We start from the raw sequence: 22,498 nt of genomic DNA, 5'->3' as shown, positions 1-22,498 counted from the left end.
TTCATTTTAAGACTATGAGAAGAAAAATGAAGTAGATTTAAATCTCATGTGGCCGCACCGTAGGAAACAATGGTGATTGATACCCCCCATTAGAAACTTCCTAGGGCCAACCTTAATGCCCGCCTCAACGTTTATTTTACATCCAACCTATTGATAAGATTAAAAAGATCCGAATAAAGGGAAAAAATAGAAACACATGAACTTGATCCAAAACTTTGTGGCTCATAAGAAGTTTTTAATGGTCAATCACCGTTGTTTCATGTGGTGTTGTCCATTTGAAATTTGTGTTGCTCCATCGGACTTAGAATTTCAATCACGTGTGATATTTGTGGTCATATCAGAACTGACCATAGGTCTCGATTCTAGCCGAACAACTCTAAGACAAGCTAATATGTTAGAATTGATAATATGTTACTAAGATCCAAGAAGGTTGGTTACTTATTCAACTCTTACAAGATGTTGTTTAAAATAATAAGGCAATTACCAAAGATAGGTTCATCATCTAAGAATGGATTGCACATTAACTTCTTTACAAAAGAACTTTTATGCACAAAAACAAACTAAAGGGAAACACACTTATAATCTATTACAAAGAGTAGCTGTGAAACACTTAAAAAAAAAAAAAGAACTATTTATATTGTAAAATAAATTAGTGCAACATATATAGTATACTACGTGGCACAAATTTCTATTGCAATATAAATAAGTATTTTTTTTCAAAAAGTGTCTTACGGTAAGAAATGTAAATGATAATTTATGATATGAAATATAAAAGATAATTGAAAGATAGATTTAATTTATTTGATTAGATTGGCATGAGACATTTTACTTCATTAATCTCTTTTGTTATTTATAAATTTTATTACGGTGATAATCTAAATGCTTCTACTCACGTTTATTACTTTGGTATTTTTGATTATTCTTGGATAACTACCTTGTCATGGTCTTTCTTTCAACCAGTCTTACTTTTAAGCTTTTTGGTCATGCTTTGTCTATAAATGACGTGTAACGTCTTAGATGAGCACTAGCTATAATTTCATAAACAATACTCTAACATATTTAAGAATCTTAAGCATCCTTTATATCTCGTGTAAGACGTGACACTTCCTAACTGACTCTTTTAGGAATAATAAAAAAATAGGGTACCATTTGAACTTGTTTCATTTTATGACCTGCTCATAAAATGAGCTGTAAAAACGAATGGATGGCGCGATATAAAAACATATATGAAGGTGGGCCCCACGTTCAGGGCCGAGCCGTGTTGGGTAAGGAGGCCGGACCGCGCCTGATCCGCTCCCGACAAAATCAGCACTCATTCTACAATTAAATTTCCTGCTAGGTTAATTCTGATGGTCCACCACCATTTTAAAAAATGATTGTATTTCTTCCACCGTATACATGGCACAGCTTCGTGAAATCCAAACCATCCAAACTGAAGATTGGTTATTTTTCAAATAAGCCGCTCAGCCATTCATTTGCTAGCGACCGATGGATGGTTAGGATTTCCCAATCAGAGTAACTTTAGATCCTCTATCCACAAGATGCTTACACAATTTGAACGGGCGGTATAGGAGCACATGTAGAAGGCAAGGGACGATAACCTGCCGACGGTTGAAAATGGTGGTGAACTACCACTAGACTCTTGCCTATTGAATACATGTTTTTCAAATGCAAGAAATCACAGTACTGGCGCACCTTTAGACGGTCCTCGTGCGCTCATTTTTTAAAGTGGCCCCCGCACTTTTACGACCCCAAATCGTTGATATTATGGACATACTGTGGATGACCTGAAAACTGCAACACATACGAGTTACTAAATGGTCAATCAGTCACCTAGAATCAGACCGTTAAAAACAACGGTCACTAAATCTTATGGATGGAATCTGGAAATCTGAAAATATGGATGACCTTTTATCTGAGATAGGCCCCATATAATCAACGGTCTGGATCAATGGATATCAGGTTCCCATTGCACGATTAGGTGCATCAGTACACTGTTCATGTTCGGGAGCGGAGTAGGTGAGAACCCGACATCACCCAAGACGGTTCGGCTCTTATCGTGTATGTATTATGTATCCATACCGTCCATACATTTTTTCAGATCTTAGGCTAAAAACAGAAAAATAAATGAGATAAAATTATCACGTGGACCATAACATAAGAAAGAATGTTCATTGACTATTAATGGGCCACAAAAGTTTTAGATCAAGCTGATATTTGTTTTTCCCTTTCATCCGGGCTTATGTGGCCTTATCAACAGATTGGATGGAAAATAAACAGTAGGGAAACCTTAACTTGTACTGTAAGAATTTTTTAATGGTAAGATTTTAAATCACCACTCTTTCCTAGAGTATTGTCCACTTAGAAATTTATATCTTTTTCATTTTCGGGATGATATCCTAAATTGATTTAAAAAACAGATGGACGGCGTGGATACAGGATACATAAATAAAGATAGGCCCCACAGTAAAGGCCGCACCGTCTTGGGTGAGGTCGGGTTCCCACCTAATCCGCCCTTAATGTTCTTATGCAGCAGGACTCTTCCTTTTCAAGAGGAAGATGGAGCAGACCATTATTTTGCCAGGGTACGTATGTAGAGCTCCACCGCATACATAAAATGCATGTACCTTAATCCAGACCATCCAAGTCATTATACCATGAAAATCACGTACGTTGGATGATCCTTTGGTCCAATCAATTATTCAATGGACATTTCTTTGCTAAATTTTAACCATTGATTATCTTGTTTTAACCAAAACATTTGGTGGTGACTGGACAGATGGTTAGATTATGTTGCAACCCAAAAAAAAAAAAAATCAGTGGACGATTCAGATTTGTTGAATTTCAAATCTGACCGTTATTTACTTAAACCATCCATTCATTGGACACAGAATATAAGGTTATTCTTGTTTATACAGATTTATTTTGGGTTTAGGCCCTCTTTGCTATAGTTTTCACAGAATGGACGGTTTGGATTAAGGAAATTTTGTGGCTAACATGCATCGTGTTTGTGCATGTGTACGTTTGTTCCATACTCCGGCAGTATGGTACAACTCCACTTTCCAAAGAAAGTAGCATCTCAGGAACCTGCCCACCTCCTTCTTTCTCTCTTCCCAAGCATAAATAAGAGTACAGGAGCCATGCATGCAAAGGCATTTGGAATTTTTACACACCCATTTTACACGAACATGAAATCAATCTCTATAGTGCAAGGAACTCAGATTTTAGACCACTTAACAAGAACATCTGGCCATTGAAAATGGGCTGTTGTTGCCTTTCTTCAAGTGGGCCTTTTGCAGTCTGTCTGCCTGCCTGTCATGGCCCATATGGGAAAGAATCTCATTTCTTTCATAGAAATAGGAATTTCCACTTCTTTCCAGATCATTTCACAGAAAAGGCAAAAGCAAAATCATGTATATATAGGAAGAGAAGTTGGAACTGAAAGATTGAAAACCACCTTTCCTTTTAATTCCCTTCCAATAATGATGTCTATGTGCTCAATGCAATTAAAGTCACTTTCCTCTCTCTGCCTGTCCAGACTCTCATGGTAAAAATCCGAACCTTTATTAATTATTATTATTTTTAATTATTTTTTATTTTTACAGTTGGTAACAACCAACAACACACATGGGTCTCCTTGATTTCTTAGTCTGTAGGCATATATAGACGTGTGTATACACACTCGTCATTTTCACTTGGTAGATGATTCTTTTAATGAGAAAGTACTGTCTTGTTGTTTTTTTTTTTTTTTTTTTAAATTATTATTTTGGGATCTAGACAGACATTTGAGAGAGTGTTTACACTACCAGGCAGGTGCTATCTGTATACACATATATGTATGTATATATCCCTTTAATTTGATAGTAGATTTAAAGTGACCGTTTCATTGTTGGGTATCCAAGGGATATCTCAGATGGTTGCACCAGTGTTGAGCTGTGTATACACACACGTGTGTATATGTCGTATTTTTAACTTATAGAAAATATAAGAAGGGCTGTTGTCATTTGGGTGTCTAACATCCATCTGGAATAGTAACTTTGTGGGTCTGGATAAAGAGATTTTGGCATGTGTTTACACCAGGCTTGGGTATATATGCTAATCTGCTCACTTGGTAGAGGATTTAAAGAAAGGCCACAATCATTTGGGTATCTAACATCCATCTGAAGTGGTTGATTGATTGTTCTTTTGACTGAGAACACAACAGTACTGATGTCGGTACGCATCAGTCATTACGTTTCCGGAATCAAAGGTGAGTTACCATCCATAGAGTCAGGTATTGACAATGTCCGACCTATCTGTCATTTAAGCTTTTGTAAGGTCTGATGTTCTTGAGTTGTCACTTCCTGTTTGTTTTAAGCAAATGGAGCTACTCTGGGATATTGATGGATGAGATGATGAGCATTGAACAGAACAGTGGGGGAGCTGAAGTTGCCATTGTGTTGTCATTTGATCTCTTTGGCAATGGCGCGCATGAGATCTGATTCTCGAGTACATTTGAGATCTAGCCAGTTAGGTAATCTGAATGCTGTCGATGTAAAGCAGTACAAGAATCATCTGAGTGGTATGAGTGTTGAGTAGGCCATTTTATACTGGCGATATTCAATAGGCAGCCACACTATATCTGTTGTTGTCGTCACAGGTATGGAATCGGAATATGGTTTTTCTTTTGATCATTTTTTCCTAATATTTTTTACACGTCCATTTGATTGCTTAGGTCCATATGTATGGTTCATTTAGGCTGTGTTTGTTTGCACCTAATATAATGATATTTCATGATCAATCAGTCTAATTTGGGCAACCAAACTCATCCATAGAGATGATTATCGGCTAATTTAGGTAGACTAAGTACTGTATAGTCTGTTAACCTTTACGCATTTGATTTCAGCCTATCTTCATTTTTTGGTATGTTGGTATAAGCATTATTTTATTTTATTTTTTTTGCATTTCAGATTCGATGTTTGCATCAGTCAAACGAGAGTTGGAATATTTACTAGATGTCGATTGCAACAATAGTCGGAGGTGCAGCAGGAGGTCTAGCATTGGTGGTGATAATTATTTCATTCATATGGCTTTGCTTGCAACGTTGTAAGAACTACTCAAACAGGAATTCTGAGACCGGTTCTTCGGATCCGTCTGCGCCAGGTAGGAACTCTGGGAGACCACACAAACATTCATCAGGAGAAATACAATAGATCCTTGTTAGAGTAGGGCTTTGAATCCTACTCCCCTCACATGCACCAATGCGGCCCCTTTGAGATCCGGACTATTCATAAGGTAGCCCCACCATGTTCATTGACATGGACTGAGAATCATGGGCCACATGAGTAAGAAAAAGATGGACATGGTTAAAGAGGATAGACCCACGTTGAACATCCAGCATACATCCGGTCCACCTGATGAATTGCGTGGATCTTGGATATGTGCCAAATTGGCATGTGGGAGAGTGGCAGGTAGCTGTAACATGATTCAGATACGCTACAAAAGTTGAAATGGCATGCTGCTTTATACTTTTTCCTGATTTTAGAATGTAGTAGAATAAGGGAAGTGGATCTTCTCAGCTGCAGGTCCCCAACAGGGAGCTAGGCAATTTACAATGGAAGAGTTAGAGCAAGCTACCCAGCATTTCAGAGAAACCAAACTTATTGGAGAAGGTAGTTTTGGTTTGGTGTATAATGGATTGCTTCGTGATGGGACTGTTGTGGCAATTAAAAGGCGTGTGGGTGCTCCTCGTCAGGAATTTGTTGAAGAGGTATAACAGTTCTCTAAAATACAAATACTACATTGGTTTGTATTTGGACTATCAGTAGAGATCTGTAGCTTTCATCGTGCCCTTTGTAGCCTGAAATTTTAAGTACCAATGTCCTAAATTTTTTTTCAGATTCTTCAGAGAAGTAGTAAATGCTAAATACAGTTTAAGTATGAATCTGACCTGTCTCTACTATAGTTGCTTAATGACCTGTTTGGATGCTCATGAATTTGTGAATTGGACAATTTCTAAATCAACTCATTTTGAATTGGGGCATTTTCTAATTGAGCGGATGTCCAAACACAACCTAATAATACAACAACAGCTTTCATAACTTTGTTTGATTACCTTACATTGATTCAGATGTTTTAAATCTATGGACACATTTTAAAATCATTTAGTAGAACGCTCTGTAAGATCCTTCGCATCTCCTTCACTCCAGTATTTTCCATATAACTATAACAACTCTTCTTTGATTTGGATGCTCTCAACTGTCGCATTTTTTCGGCATCTTCAGATGCATGGTTTCCTCATAAGTTGGACTTTTTTGGGCTTTGGCCTCTGAATTTGGGGTCGTTGATGCGGGTTGCCAGATGTGGCTGGCTGTCATGTTTCCTTTGGTGTTGGTGCAGCTGAGTGAGTGGCTGGAAAAGAGTTGATTGTTGGTTGGACTTGCTTCTTTTGTTGTCGGAGGCTGCAGGCATTTTTCTTCTTTTAATTTTGTTTCTCTGTTCTACGCTGTATGTTGTAGTTATATGATAGGTGAGGCCCAGCCTTTTTGTGGCACCCACCTATAATTTTTGTACAGATACTTATCATATCTACAAAGTTATAGATGATGTGCTCCCACCTGCAACTACCAAAAAAAAAAAAAAAAGGAAGTTGAGCTTTTGGGGAGTCTTGCATGCTTTACAAGTAAAATCTCACTAATCTTCTCCTTATGATGCTACTCCTGCTTCACTGTCTCATGATTCATAGACTCTTTGGGTCTTCAAATAGCTCATCTTATAGTTTGTTTGTTTTTATTTTTTTTTTAAAGCTGCTCCAACTGCTTCCCACAGTTTCTGGTAACGAAATCTAGAACAGTATCATCCTTGCAGTGAAATTTTGGCTGTTCAATAGGTTTTTCTTTTTTGTAAAACAGAATTCTTTTTCCAATAAAAGATGTCCTATATGGTAGATTGGGCTGGTCAATAACTTCAGAATTCGTACTTTCTACTCTCCTGGGAAAGCTACATTTCTGTGATTTTCTTCTCCATATTATGGTAGGCTTAACTTTGATGGTAGTTGCTCAGGTAACACTAGGCCAGCCGGGTTTGGTGTTGTCTTCCATGACGCTGATGCAAATCTGCTGAGGGAGACTAATTCAACTGTAGCCGAAGCTAAGGCCTTCCTCAAACTGCATTTTGTGCCTATTCGCTACTCCATGTCATCTTTTTTTCTTTTTTTTTTTTCTTTTTCTTGGATGAGTACTCCATGTCATCTTAAAGGCATCTCCATCAATGTTATCTAAATTGACAACCCCCAAACATTTTCCATTCCCAATCCTGCAATCCGAATTATGGGTCATTTACGATCAGGATTGCTATTTTACTGACCTGAAATTATGGTTTAAATTATTTTTGTTGATTAAGCTGTAATTTGCCTTTATATTGTCAATCTAGTGATACTTGCTATATATATATATATATATATATATATATATATATATATATATATATATATATATATATATATATATATATATAAATTCTTAAGGTGGAGATATTCTTCATGGGATTCTCGATGACATTCTGCATATTCTGGTGTGCTGGGCAAGCTTAAGTTACAACTCATCCTCTATGAAAGGGCTAGTCTAGCAACTTGTATTTGGAAGACGATCACGCAGAAAGGATCTTGATTGCATTTTGTTTTGTTGTAATAGAGTTTCTTATTCTTTCACCTACAAATTAAGTAAGAACAGTGTTTGGAAGTATGGCTAAACTGACATTTTGTTGAACATGTTAGAGGGGGAGACTTCACTTTGGATGTTCGGGGCAGGGCAGAAAACAAAACCCAGATGGGCAGGATATCAGTGGTCTGCTTTTACACCCCGAAAAGATGAAGATGACATTATTTTAAACACTCCACAAAATCCATTTTCAAAGGCGCTTTCAGGCATATCCTTAGAGTTGATTCTAACATTTCTTGCATTAGAGCTTTAGGCTACGTTTGGTTGCACCAAATTTCAGGAAATATCAAGAAATATTGCACCACATTAGACTGATTAATCATGAAATATTGTTGAATTTCATGATAGTTGGTACAACCAAATGCAGCCTTAAATAAGGCTTGTAGTATTTTGGTAGAGAAACCACAATACCCAATCTATGTTGCTTAGAGTTCTGATATCGCCTGCTGGCGTTAAACCCACCATTATGTGGATAATATCACTAATCTTTTTTGTATGCAAAGTGACACCTTCCAGTGGCCAAACAGGTGCATTACCTATCAGAGATTCGGCACCGTAATCTGGTTAGTCTTCTCGGTTATTGCCAGGAAGCTGGTCTGCAAATGCTAGTTTTCGAATATGTGCCAAACGGCAGTGTGTGCAGTCATTTATATGGTAAGTTTCTATCATTTTAAATGAAATAGACTGCTGTTGGGTATCACAATTAAATATCGATGATATGGCAGTTTGTGCAATCATTTACATGGTATTTTTTTTTTTTTTTGATTGCTGTCATTTATATGGTAAGGCTCTATCTTTTTGAATGCATTCGACCTTACAGAATCCTTCTTTGATAGATACTAGACAAGAATCAGCAACAGAGCTAGAATTTAAAAGAAGGCTTTCTATAGCTCTAGGAGCAGCCAAAGGTAATTTACTCAATGAAACTCCCATTTTTTAAAGCCAAAACAACAACTATTGGAAATTAATATACCCAGCCTTTTGACAAATGCCCAGTTTGTTTCTACTTCGGGTAAACCAGAATTACAGCTTCTGCTATTGTTAGCAATGTAGAAGAAGGTGGGTATATGCATCATTCCATATAAAATGGTCCTCAAATAGTCTCGAGGAAGCAAAGATTTTTACTATCTATCTATGAATTTGCAGGTTTATTCCATTTACATAGTCTGACACCTCCATTAATACACAAGGACTTCAAAACTAGTAATGTCCTTGTTGATGAGAACTTCATCGCCAAAGTAGCAGATGCAGGGATTTTTGGAATACTTCAAAGAGTCGAAGAAGCGGGTCCTTCATCTCGAATGATGGGTGGCGATGTTTTCCAAGATCCAGAGTATGTTCATCTTCTACCCCCCCTTTAGTGCATCAGGAATATGTTAGCAAAACACATACAGTGACTTTTTGTTGTCTTTATCGAGAAATAGTTATATCTTTCTTTCTTTTTCATCACATAAGAGTTGATTTACGGAGGTTTACTTTAGAATCTAAAGGATTTAAACTTACTCGGACTAAAATAGAGTATATGAAGTGTAATTTTTGTAAAAACAGGAGTGGAAATGAGGAATTAGTTTAGACTGCTGACCAGGAAGTTTCCTAAAATGATCACTTTTGATATCTTGGCTCAATAATTCATGACTGGAGAGATTGAGAAGGATATTTCCCATAGAATTCAAGTTAGATGAAAAGAATGGAGATGTTCATCAGGAGTTTTATGCAATCATTGTCTACCACTCAAATTAAAAGGGAAATTTTCTAGGATAGTTGTAAGACTAGCAATGCATTATGGAACAAAAATGTTGGGCAGTTAAGGAACAACATGTTCATCAGATGAATGTAACTGAAATGAGGAAGTTGAGTGATGCAGGACAATTAACCGCTTGCTCTAAAAGCTCGAACTGTTAGAGCATGGCGAATTAATCCCTTTATCTCATAGCCCAGGCACCACATCTCATGGGTTAGGACCTCGGTCAAACCCCCCTCGTGGGCCCCAAATCACATGGGTATAGCCTCACACGGGCCGCCCACCCCGAGTGTGTCCCCGCATCCCACAGGCCACCCCACTCAAGCCCAATGTGAAATGCGCATTAATCACCCCCGGTGAGGAGTTTCGAACACGAGACCTCCCTCGTGGACCCCGCCCACCCCGAGTGTGCCCCTGCATCCCACAAGCGATCCCACTCGATCCTGGTGTGAAAATGCCCCTGCATTATTGAGATTAATGAGTAGCAAGATGAGAAAGAATAGAATTAGAAATGAATACCTTTGAGGGAACTTGGGGAGTTGCACCAACAGATAATAAGATGGTTTGGGCATGTGAAATGGAGACCAAGAACCGCAGCAATTAGGAGTGAGGTGGTCCAAGTTGAAAGCTCTAAAAGGGCAAAGAGAAGGCCAAGAAGGATGTGGGTGGAGATAGTAAGAAAAGACTTGATAACCTATGATCTAACTCTAGCTGAAGTTATGACCCTTGATAGGGTAGAATGGCAGAACAAGACTCACGTAGCTGACCCCAATTAATCGGGATAAGGCATATGATGACAATGCATCACATAATAATTCTTTATATTCCCACCTATGTTGCATGGATTCTTCTAAAATGGCAAAGTACCCATGTATGAGTCTATGACACACATGGTTCCTCTTTCAGTATAGCTAAACTTCACCTGACAGAGATTTAAATTTGCTGTAATTTCGGTTAGAAAAAATGTTTTAGAGGATTTTTTTTTTTTTTCCACTACATACATAGACCAATTAAAACACCCATTATAGAAGCTGTCACAACCCAAATATTATGTAAAAGTCAGAAATTCATCACTCCAAACCCATGCATGCTTCTGACACTCTTACGTATATCTATGCAACTTAGGTTACTTTCATAGAAAATCAGTGACTCAATGCATGCTTTTACCAGTAAGAAGCATGTTCGTCATTCATGCGTAATGCGATTTTATCACATTACTCTTTGTTGGCAGTTGTATAACAGTGTTTATTTGTTCAGGGTCGAAGCACAGGGCATGTTCTCTGAAATGAGTGATGTTTACAGCTTCGGCGTATTTCTTTTGGAGCTTGTAACCGGTCGGGAAGCTTTGCATTTTGGCATCTCAAGAACAGGAGGAAGCTTAACCCAGTGGGTAATTCAACATTCTTTATCTAATTGTGCAGAATTTCCAGAGTATATATATTTTTTCTTTTCATTTTTTTTTAAAAAAAAATTAAGAATAAAAAAGATACATTATTTTGTGCAGCTCGAATCGTCAAAAAGTGGTCATTTCTTGCAAAGTAGGTGCAACAATGGTCCCTGCTCGAGTTGTGCTGGACCATGTTGGTGCCGTTTATTAACTGGGCAAAAAATTCAGGCACGGGTCCGACCCATAACAGTCATGGATGAACATGAACTCGGACTCAGGCCTGGCCTCAATTTAAACATTTTGCAAAACCGAACTCTTTTATTTTCTTTGTCATCTTGGATATTCATGCATTGTTCTGATAGGAGCTGCTTATGCATGCATCCTGGGTTCCATCTTCTACAATATCAATGCAAAAGGTCTCTGTATTTTTTGGGTTTTGCCTTTTATTTAGCCTTACGCATGTACGTATCATACATGTATCATATGAAGTGATTACCGCATTGTATCTATTTTTTACTTTCATAGTCACCTTAATTGTCAACATCTGTGAAGGTGGAGTCGCACATGGGTTCGAATGATTTCGTCGATCATCGGTTGGGTAGCAGTTTCACCACAGAGGGCATGAGGGAGTTGATTGGACTGACTCTGCGGTGCCTGAGTTTAACCAGAGATCAACGTCCAAAGATGGGCATCATCATGTCTGCCCTTGATCAAATCCAAGAGAAAGAGATGGCAATGACTACAGTCATGGGGGAGGGCACTGCTACATTTATTCCTGGAAGCCATTTATTTACATCCATGTGAAAAGCCGACATGATTGTGGGTCTTGATTTATATTTGGTGGGCCAATTTTAAAATCTCTAGTTATGTGGGGGGCCAAGTATTTTTCTGTGTTGGTTAAAATTTGTTGGGCTGGCTGTAAAATGTCTAGTTGTGGGGCCCAGATTTTTCTGGTCAGCAACAAAGAAACCAGCTTTTGCACATTCGTATTCCTTGCGTGTAAGGAAGAACCAGCAGCACTTCGTTCTGCTAGCAGCTCGAGATGCACAGGACGGATTTTTATTTTTCTTTTTTCTCCGTTTTTTCTTCTATCATGTGTAATTGCAGCTTTGTTATTTGGGAAGGTTAGAGTAAGCAATTAAGCATTTTCAGCCCTGAATTGTCAGGCTACCCATTTGATTGTGTACATTATGCAGGTGCTTTTGATATTGATATTTGGATATTGTATGATGGATTTGGTATTCAACAAGTTGAAATTCCAATAAACTAGCCCTCAAACAGGAGGTTAGATATTCAGTGGTATTTCTAATATTGTAGATTGCTTCTTCTTCTTCTTCTTCTTCTTCTTCTTCGTCTTCTTCTTTTTGCATTATATCAAAGGATAATCATATCAGCATTATGAATTTGTAGTTCTTAATGGATACTGCTGATGTTACAATACAGAGGAATACTTCTTGCAGATGCTCATCTGCAAGTGCCAAATACCAGCAGGCACACGCGGATGATATCCAGCTGGTCGGATAGGTCCCACAGTGATTTCTTTTTTCTTTTCATCAATGAATAGCTATTTTACTGAAATTTTAAAGGCATGAAAGGATCCATATAGCACACAGTCTTGGCGAAGAATATTGTCCACAAAAATCACTTGATGACCAAATCCGAATGGACAAGATGCATTGACATTTAACAATTACAAAGAAGTCTCTATAACATGCAAGAATATATGCAGAAAAGGAAGTAATTTATAATCCTTTTTTTACATGAATATGACAACTCAATTCTTTCCACCCTTCACAACATGGTGATGATTTTCTAAGGCTGTGGTCCTCCGCCAATTCTCAACTGCTCGATCGACTGTAGCCTTCGCTTCACATACCTCTGCAGCAGAGAACTTGTGTTCTATGATGCCTAATGGTCCTGGCTGCAGTACCTTTATAACAGTCTCGATATCCTGCTCCAGCTCCCTATAAAAGCAGTCACCCGTCAAGAAGAAATGATAAGATGGCAGGACGAGCCTCAAAAGAGCGGAATATGAAAAAAAAAAAAAAAAAAAAAGAGCGAGGAAAAATAAAGTGCATGTGAGCGCACATGTGTGTGGACGGGCATGGGTGCGTGCATGCCCATGTTCTTTCAGTCATGTACATGATACCCACATGAGAATTGTTGCAGCACATGTGCAAGCATGTGTTTGAGATTCCATTGGTCAGGCAACCCCCACAATGTACATGCTTTGGGCTTTAAAATCAGGCTGGTCTGCTCCTCATGGGGGCCACACATGCAATAAATATGGATGATTATTGTACAGGTGTGGCACATGTGATGAGCAGACACTCCTGATTTTTTGGCTAGTTCAAGCTGGGGCTTGCCTGCTAAATGACCTGTGGAAGAAATGCTTAATCCTCTTCGCAAACATCCAATTTTCCCACATCATGCAACTCATGTGAGCAATGCAAATCTCCTCACAGAAATCTGAGTTCATCTACATTACCAACAACCATGCCACTGAATTCAAATCAAATGCAGTATGCAAATCTCCTCACAGACATCTACTTTGAGTTCTTCTACATTACATTACCAACAACTATGCCACTGAATTCAAATGTGGCGTCCATTATTATAAAGGACTCGTTTAAGAATTTCAATACCTAGACCATGGCCTACACCATTATCAAGGTGCAAGGAGCAGAGAAGCATGCATATACAGCCTCCATCAGACAAGTTAAGCAATGAGTTCAAAGTTCAGATGGACTAGTACTGCATGACCATTTAATCCGATCCAATCAACGTAACTCACTCAGGAAAGATGTCTCGGTTGGACATGGACATGAGGTGTCGACAAGGGGGCCTTGAAAAACCCATCATGCTGAGATACCAACAAGTCCATATAAATACATATCGATCTTGAAAATTTGTATTATACATTTTGATTCAATCTACATAAGATACAGAAAATTAAAATGCATCAACAAAAATACATAAGAACCATAAAAAAGTATACTAAATACTGCTGAAACACAATAAGAAAAGATACATTAGGGGACGTTTGGCACCATGGATTTGGGGGGGAGGGTGTGGGTGGTGTTTGAGGGGATTTCAAATCCCCTGGTATGTTTGGCACCATTAAGTAACTGGGGGTTTCAAGTCCCCTCAAAGAGGGGGTTTGAAATCCAAGGTGAAAGCTTGGATGACATCTTAAATTCTTCCGAGAGTTGCATGTGTAATATGTGTTGCTAGACTATTAAGCCATTGGACACATGACCCACTGATGATATCCCAAAACAATTAGATTATCAATTGCATCACTATAATTACTTTAATATGATGATCTGCGCCATCCAAACATTGTCCATGTAAATCAACGGTTAAAAATCATTGGTTAGTCACTTGGATGTGATCTTCTGCTTGTGGCCCATCCGAGACTTGGAATTTCATCATTTTCGGGCAAAGTATATATTTCAATGGGCTTATTACAACCATTGTGTCAAACATTACATACGTACACTAATTAGACATATTAAAGTTGATTTAGTTATTAAATTCAAACCCCTATAAATATACTACACATAGCTACTTTTAGATTATAGAGAATTCTGAATCTAAGGTGCCAAAAACAACAGGAGGATTTCAAATCCAGGGGGTTCCAAATCCATGCTCCCAAACAAGCTAAAAAGGTTTTGACAGAAATGCCGACATGTTTGTCCACAATGTCTTTGACATGGTGGAGGCATTTTTTGTTTAAGACAATGAAATATCCTTGTTTATATAGGATCCAATTTTCCTGAACTGTGTGACAATATTCACTTAGAAACAAAATAGCACACAGTTTGTCAGAAGTGAAAGAAGAATCAAGAAAAGCCCAACCAATGTGCCTCTGTAGAAGTGCCTTTCGATTCTTCTTCTATGGTCTTGAGTCTTCAATGTCAGTTGACAATCGGAATACCATACATTCGATAAAATCAGAAAGAAATGGGCCGCACAACTCATAGGCAGTGTAATATCATATCGTGCTGGTGACCCTAAACTTCTTAGGTACGATGTGATTTAATGCTGTAGCTTTTGCATAATCAAAACCCAATATACTTGCGATCCTTTCTTCTCTTACAAAACCACAGAATTCCCCCTAGAATACTGCAATTATGTAACCAAAGCATTGGTTTTGTTTTTTGGTTGAAACCTGGGAAATGCTTTGAAATAAACAAACTCACCCCATCATACCAAGGAGTCATACTCAATCCATATTCAAATTGCCATTGCATCTATAACACTGTCCATTCAATAAAATTTCCACTGCCATATAACATGATACGACCACCACTATCATCATCATGGTCACCATCATCATAGCTTGTCCTAGTTATTTGGGGTCTGCTGCATCTAATAAGACAAAATAATAATAATAATAATAAATAAATAATCACAGTGTATTTCCTCTGCAAATTCACATTGCCTGTGACCATGACAATGCATCTGTGTCTAAAATGCACATGAGATGGCAAACATAGGTGATGGGGACATCACGCACACATGCCGCCCCTACGCACGTACGTAAGGAAAAGGAGGGCCCCACCATCGATCTGGCTTGATGATGACGTCCAGGGAGGGCCTCCTGGTTAGAAGATGGAGTTCTGGTTTAAGAGAGTGGGCCCGATAGTCAAGTAAAGCTCATTATGGGATCTCATGATCGTGGCCTACTAGTAGGATTAAGTTCATACTTCAGATTTTGCTTATTTATATTATTTAGAACATCATGAACGCTTTAGATTTCTTTGATTGATTTTTATTTTAGTTTACTTCATCGCCAAGTAATAGGTTGCGAACATGGCGCGAGTTTTGGGGTATAGGGTTTTCTTATAAATAGGCATCCCTTGTAGTTCTTTTAATTCAATGAAGATTAATAAAAAAATTGCTGCGTTTTCCTGCTCCTTTCCGAGTTATGAAAACCTAATTGGGTGTGAAGCCCTCCCTTCTTCCAAGGGCTAACTATCGTGGTGCGAAGCTACATCTATCCCAATTCGCCCTCACCTCCTTCCATCCATATTTCTCTTCTCCTACAAGCATTCCATTTGTAAATCCATCAATAGTTGCAGCCGTTTTTCTCTTTACAGCAGATTTTCAGAATCTGGCCCTGTAGGAGAGCTGAAACTTTGACGGAGTACCATGCACAAACCGTGCATCGGATCGAGCTGAGATTTGGTGGTTTTGGAGTCCATCCCTGGCCGATCAGGTACAAGGTGGCATTTTTCTGAATAGTGGGCCCCACACATATGCGGCCGTGATCACACACACATGCGTCTGGGGCATTGTAGCAGTCCGGGCGCGAGAACTGTCTTATGATTCTAGTTTACTTCTTATTTTACCCCCTCATACCATTTTTTCATAAACCCTAACCCTATATTGCATTATCCTTAATTTATTTGCCTCTTTTCTCATCCTAGGGTTCCTTGAATTAAAATTGGTAAATCCCTTGGATTAGGGACTGATTGTTGTACATGTGTGGATGATTACTGCTTATCATTGAGCATTTGGTTCATAATTTTAACAGATCTAGCCCTAACATGTGTAAGCCTGGACCCGCATAGATTACCCTTAATTGAATGGTTTGGACTTTCATGTGGGATATGGAATTTGTGTAATTGTTTCTGAACTAACGTGATCTCAAGCCTGAAATCTCGCACATCATATTTAAATTTCATGTCCTGCATCAATAGGGGACATAGAAAACCTGACATGTTGGCAAAACACTACATATGTTAGAACTTCAGTAAATAAATGCAGAAGCATAGAAAAAACGCATCTAGGAAGGAAGAAGAGCTATATGAAATAGTATATTAATATGGCTAAAATATAACAAGCAAAAAAATTACGGTTTATTCATCATTTTATTTGAAGAGGTCTCTCTCTCTCATCAAAGTTACAGAATCCATGTCCACAGCTGCATCATAACACCAGTTTCGGCTGATTAGGAAACATGCCCAACTGAAATTTCTTCAAAGTGAAGAAGCAGAAGCAAAACATTCTCTTCTCACTTTAAAAGGATAGGCTCATTGTATTACCAACTTCAAATCTCAGCATAAGAGAACTCTAATGCAACACCATCAACTTTATATTAAATGGTGACATTTCATATTGCACATCAAGTCATGGATGTAACAGAACTACAGGAAAGGGGGAAAAAATCCAACACCGACTCCATCTCATGGTACAAATTCTTTCTTGATTGAGCCAATTCCTAGAAAGAACATCCTTCTTGAGCAAGTGATGCTAATAATCACATATCAATGGCGAACTTCAATTGATAAAAGGCTAGAATTGCATCAAATATTTTTTTCTTCTAACAAGATCAGCAGTCTCCCTATTCCTAGAAACTCATGAAGTACGAAATTTTTTGCAAACTTTGTTAATTAAATGACAAGTGAAGGTGCTATATCAAACAGACCAGCATTTTGGGTCAACCTCGGCCTGTAATGCACGGAACAGAAAACATATATTTTAACCTTTTTAAACTCATAAGAATATCTTCTTTTAAGGTAACAAAAAACAGGTGGTTGCAAAAGTTCTTGATAGACCTGGTTAATTTTAACAGGTCCAAGTCCAAAATTTCAGACCTGTTAAAATCGGGGCTGAGTTCACATATGTCATTTTTGGATCCAGTTAAATTTGGGTCTAGTCTGTTTTGGGTTGGGTCCATCTTGGACCTGGTTAAAATTGTCTTGGGTCTAGTTACTTTTAATGGTAATATTACATAGAAATTGCATATTAATTGCTGCAACAACGGATTGAGGTTTGCTAACCCACATGCTGCATGAGATCCCATTAACACAACACACACGAGTTAAAGTAGCACACATGAATCTGATCTAATCCATCCATCAGGTAGGTCAACCATCTAAACGCCCTTATAACCAAACTCGAAACCAAGTCCAAATACCTGATGGGTACCTGACAATTACCCAGACCTGATCAGATCCAGGTTCTCAAAAACGACACCCATACCCAGAAAGACCTAGCCCGATCACGGGCACGGGCAATCTAGGACCCTACCCATACCTGACCCACTGACAACCTAGTTTAGAGATTAAGAAACAAGCGGGGCGAGAATGAGTTTAGGCGAGCCATAACGGTTTTGGTCTCAAAGAGAGTCTCCGCATTTGGGTCCAACCAATGTCCAAATCGACGGGCTATATGCATTCAACATGATCTACATATTGTCAATTTCACATTACCAAGAAAAATATGTTGGTCATCAACACCAAGGGAAAATAAAAAATAAAAAATAAAAAATATATAAAAATAAAAATAAAAATATATAAAACCCTAGGCATGTACAAACATTGAGATGTTATCGAGTATATGTACATACAGGATGAACGAGGGCATGGCATCAACGCTATATATTATATATTAAAAACAATTAAAGAACTAAATGTATTCAAAACATTGAGAATACTTCAACGCAAAATCAAAATAAATAAATAAATTGGAAGTGAAATTGGAATTATGGTTAATTACTCTTTCTCATGACACATATATTGATGATGGTGATGGTGTTACCTGAAAAGCCTGGAGAACTGCATTGGGGTTATGCCTAGTCGGGCAAAGGGAAGCATGACCATTTCAGATATGAAGACGATCTTGGGAGAGGAGAAAAATGCTGCAACCCCTCGCCCATGGTGTATATGTAAAGGAAGCGGATTGCGTGATGGGCTAGACACCACCTTCCTCCGTGCTGTGTTGACGTCACTAAGTTCTGTGGGCCCCACCATGATGTATGTGTTATATCTACACCGTCCATCCATTTTTCGAAATCATATCTAAACCTCAAGTGGGGACAATGAAGTCCACCGTTAAAACCTTTCTAGGGCCATCATGAATTATTATTATTATTATTATTTTTGCAATCCAAACTGTTCATAATGTCGCACGGACCTGGACGAAGGGAAAACATAAATATCAGCTTGATTCAAAACTTCTGTGGCCATCAAGATGTTTTCAAGGGTAGGCGTTCAATCCCCACTACTTTGTGCGGTATGGTCCACTTGAGGTTTGGATCTGCCTTATTTTGAAATGATCCCCTAAAATGATCCGGCAAAATGGATGAACGGTTTGGATATGACACACATATCATGGTGGGCCAACAAAACTTGGTGGTGTCCACAGACCAGGGAGGTCGGTAGTGTGTCACGCACTCCCCTTCCATAGGTAAATCCATTCCGTCTATTAGGTTGTATTCCTTATTTAAACCGTAGTAGCCTGAATATATATATATATATATATATATATATATATTCCTTATTTAAACCGTAGTAGCCTGAATATATATATATATATATATATATATATATATGGAACACACCAATGGAAACATTGTAAAATTGCTTCTAAACAGTCCAAAGTCATCGTGGTGTTCCTCAGCTGAGTTTTGGATCAGGCCGACTATTTTTATTTTATTTTTTCAATTTTCGTATCTCGGCGAGTTAACATGATTACAACTTTAATGAAAGATACACACCCTGATGGCGGTATACAAAAATTTTGGATCACTTCTGATCCAGAATTTTTTATTTTTTGGAGGGAACTATTAAATGACGTTTTTTATTGAGTAAAATATTATTTTACTGGAATAAGCTTATTATGTATTAACATGCTTTTTATTCCCAAGTTTGTTGGGTTTTTATGCAAGTGATCTTTCACATAAAGTTGAATGTCTTATTCTACTGATTTAGGTCCTTCTTTGGATTGAAATTTACAATGTTAAAAAGCAAGTAATATCATAAATATTATGATATATTCTAGAATGTGAAAGAACAATTAAAATATTATTTTACTCAGGAAAATACATTAAATAAAGCTATTCTTATTAGTAAAATATTATTTTACTCAAATAACCTTATAATGTATTAACATGCCATCTATTCCCAAATTTATTGGGTTTTTATGCGAGCGATATTTTACAAAAAGTTGAATGCTTTATTTGTTGTTAGATATCTTCAATCTGTACATGGAACAAGGATTTGATCGATCGACCACTGTGGTTAATCAATCAAAGGAGCTTTGGATTACACAGATTGGTCTTCGAACAATTTTGGACAGTCTTGATCGATCGAACTGTCGAATCAATCAATTGACAATATTTGAAAATACTTACAAAATCTTTGGGCACTTTTGAGCATGTTCAAGCGATCAACATGTGTTGCTCGATCAATCGAGGACCGGTTGATCGATGTAGATCGATCGATGCTTATATTGACAGCACGCACAATTTTGCATAATTGTGCGAGCAATTTCCTATTATGGGTGTTATGCTATATGGGTGTAATTATGGGATTAGGGTATTCCAATTGAGACTTGAAGATTTCTAGGAATTGGAGAGAAGAAAATGGGTGTTTTTTTTTTTTTTTTTTTAATTGTAAGTTTTTCTATCTTTTGTACTTATTACTTTCATAGTGATCGTTATTGCTTTGTGCTGTAGTTTTTTCCCACGAGTGTTTTTCCACTTAAAATCATGTGTACTTGTGTATACTTTGCTTGCGTTTGCTTATTATCGTGTGATTTGAATTCGGGGTTTGCTTTCAAGTTCCCCCAACAAAGTGGTATCAGAGCTAGTGTTGGGGATTCAAGTTTAGATTCAATACATGAAGATTGACAGATCAAAGGTGAAGTCTAAAATGAAGAAGTTCATATAAAAAAACAACTTCGAACTATAGAATGTGAAAATAAGAGTCATTCTAGTTCAACAAGAGGTACAATATGCACTCCTTGGTGTAGAGAAGCATCCAACATCTATGAACGGTGAAGAGCGGAAAGAATTGGATAAGAGAGTGAAAACATCAGTTCAACTATGTTTGACGGATGACGTCCGTTTACAATGTCCTTAATCAAAAGACCACCACAAGACTTTGGAAGAAGTTACATAACTTGTACATGACGAAATCATTGTCGAATCATTTGTATCTGAAAAAACAATTCTATAGTAATCTAAAGATCGTGAAATGGTCATGTCACTCTCAAACTCGGAAACCAGGCTCACAAAATTTCCAATCGCTGAATCCGGTACCAACAACCCCCGTAGTATGCTATTCTCGGCTCCCAGCGTCTATACGCCAAATTCCGATCCTGAGATCTTACAAGGATGTTTTTTTTTTAAAATGTACATTTAACTCGTAATAAGCATAACCATAAGTTTACCTAAATCACAAGGGCAACATCATCATCACATATCCACTAATATAAATATTTGAGTACAGTACCGAAAGGAAAATACATATATTAAAAATCAAAGCTCTAGAAGACCACTGCATGCTCCAAGCTCAATGTTGCTGCAACCTAACGTCACCTGCACGCATCTATCGTACATAAGCTTATAGAAAGCTTAGAGGGTGGTGAAAGTGTGTGCACGAGGTAAGTGCTAAGCACGCAAATATCAGAGTAAGTGAAAATATTGGCAAGTTCATGAGTCATACAATATCAGAGTAATCAATACAAATCAGCTATGCAAATGAGGAGTCATAGAGAGTCAAATATCAGATGCCGAGGGTACAATGCAATATGTAAATCCTGCTAAGTTCACGAATACCGTCAGCCGTATTTAGACCATATAAATGTAGAAACACAGTAACCCAAAATGTCATATGCCGCGGATGTAATGCAATATGCGGTGCGAATGGGATGACCATGCTGGAGTGTGAAGTCGGGATGATAATACGTACTATCGTAGGCTATGGGGTCTACCACAAGGGACTACTATCCAAACCAGTCCCATACCTAATTTGGATAGTCAGACTCAATGTGGTAAACTCCTGATTTCAGGTTAGTCGCACGCCCTAACCGAAATCCTGGCCATTGCGAAAGCACACGTAACAAATAGTTGCGCACCACCAGCCCGAGTGGATAGTGAATGAATGAATGAGTATGCAACGCCTGCTCCACAAAACCGCACTATACATCTCTGGGATCATCACCGGGGTCTAGTACACTCTACATGCAAATCGTCGCCCACTGACGGGCGACCATGCTAGTGGAAGAGACCTCACTATCCACCTGACTAGTAGTCAACCAATATGTACCAGCACGTCGATAGTAGACACATTCACGAGTCAAACTCAGCCTAGCTATGCCCCCTACTCTCGGGAGGGTAAGGCTACACCCCCTCCCAACCAACCACGACACAGTGGGAGACGTGACCTCCTGGTATTCGGCACTCAGGCACTCATGTATCCACTCGGTCTCGACGTTAGGGCATCTCGTGGCCTCGGAGGTTTAGGGACTTTCACTCATGGATATCCAAAGTGCCCAGATGCTCGAACCAAACATTTTCGGTGTCCCATCTAGCCATCCACGACATACCTGTGGAGGTTATAGCCCTGATGTTGCTAGGGCGTACAGTAATCACAATCACACAATGCAAGATGCATGAGTCATGTAGTCCAAAATGTATCACTCTTGCGCATACTGTGTGCTCATATGGGATAACTCCACCTATCAGGGCCCGTTTTGCCTGTCGGATTGGAAGGGATTGGATGGTATTGGAAGGGATTGGAAGTCAAATCCCGGGATTTGCCTGGCGTGCCAAACAGAGCCGGTGATCTGATCCCAATCCCATGGATCTTAAGACATCCACTGACAACACCATCATTACCTTTAAATCCCATCCAATCCACCTTAATCTTTTCAAAT

At 38.4% G+C, this 22,498-nt stretch overlaps 2 protein-coding genes across 5 annotated transcripts; one reads left to right on the top strand and one right to left on the bottom strand.

Moving 5' to 3' along the window:
- Positions 1-3,152: 3,152 nt before the first annotated feature.
- On the top strand, positions 3,153-12,074 carry LOC131225218 (probable serine/threonine-protein kinase PBL21). 4 transcript variants are annotated; one of them, XM_058220697.1, is made up of 10 exons: positions 3,153-3,547; positions 4,081-4,249; positions 4,358-4,639; positions 4,950-5,142; positions 5,559-5,749; positions 8,225-8,351; positions 8,534-8,605; positions 8,844-9,030; positions 10,696-10,828; positions 11,378-12,074. In XM_058220697.1, the coding sequence occupies exons 4-10, from the start codon at positions 4,995-4,997 to the stop codon at positions 11,627-11,629; spliced, it is 1,110 nt and encodes a 369-aa protein (XP_058076680.1). In that variant the 5' UTR covers positions 3,153-3,547; positions 4,081-4,249; positions 4,358-4,639; positions 4,950-4,994; the 3' UTR covers positions 11,630-12,074. The 4 variants fall into 4 exon arrangements, with proteins under 4 accessions (XP_058076680.1, XP_058076681.1, XP_058076683.1 ...); XM_058220698.1 differs by lacking the exon at positions 4,081-4,249; XM_058220700.1 differs by lacking the exon at positions 3,153-3,547 and having other exon boundaries at positions 3,762-4,249; positions 10,696-10,824; positions 11,378-11,597.
- Positions 12,075-12,474: 400 nt separating this feature from the next.
- LOC131225219 (uncharacterized) lies at positions 12,475-18,531 on the bottom strand. The gene is made up of 2 exons (XM_058220701.1): positions 18,377-18,531; positions 12,475-12,789 (listed from the first exon to the last, which is right to left on the bottom strand). Exons 1-2 carry the CDS (start codon positions 18,436-18,438, stop codon positions 12,600-12,602), a joined length of 252 nt encoding a protein of 83 aa, XP_058076684.1. The 5' UTR covers positions 18,439-18,531; the 3' UTR covers positions 12,475-12,599.
- Between the last annotated feature and the right edge of the window lie 3,967 nt (positions 18,532-22,498).

This window comes from Magnolia sinica, chromosome 14 (genome assembly GCF_029962835.1).
Source record: "Magnolia sinica isolate HGM2019 chromosome 14, MsV1, whole genome shotgun sequence".
Classification (NCBI taxonomy): domain Eukaryota; kingdom Viridiplantae; phylum Streptophyta; class Magnoliopsida; order Magnoliales; family Magnoliaceae; genus Magnolia; species Magnolia sinica.
This window is presented reverse-complemented; position numbering and strand designations above follow the sequence as displayed.

Bases quoted from the DNA above. Each gene is read 5' to 3' on its own strand.
- LOC131225219 (XM_058220701.1), bottom strand. From the start codon at position 18,438: ATGGTCATGCTTCCCTTTGCCCGACTAGGCATAACCCCAATGCAGTTC. The intron at 12,790-18,376 runs GTAACACCATCA...CTGCTTTTATAG, and splicing joins CAGTTCTCCAGGCTTTTCAG to GGAGCTGGAGCAGGATATCG.
- LOC131225218 (XM_058220698.1), top strand. From the start codon at position 4,995: ATGTCGATTGCAACAATAGTCGGAGGTGCAGCAGGAGGTCTAGCATTG. The intron at 5,143-5,558 runs GTAGGAACTCTG...GGATCTTCTCAG, and splicing joins TTCGGATCCGTCTGCGCCAG to CTGCAGGTCCCCAACAGGGA. The intron at 8,606-8,843 runs GTAATTTACTCA...ATGAATTTGCAG, and splicing joins AGCTCTAGGAGCAGCCAAAG to GTTTATTCCATTTACATAGT.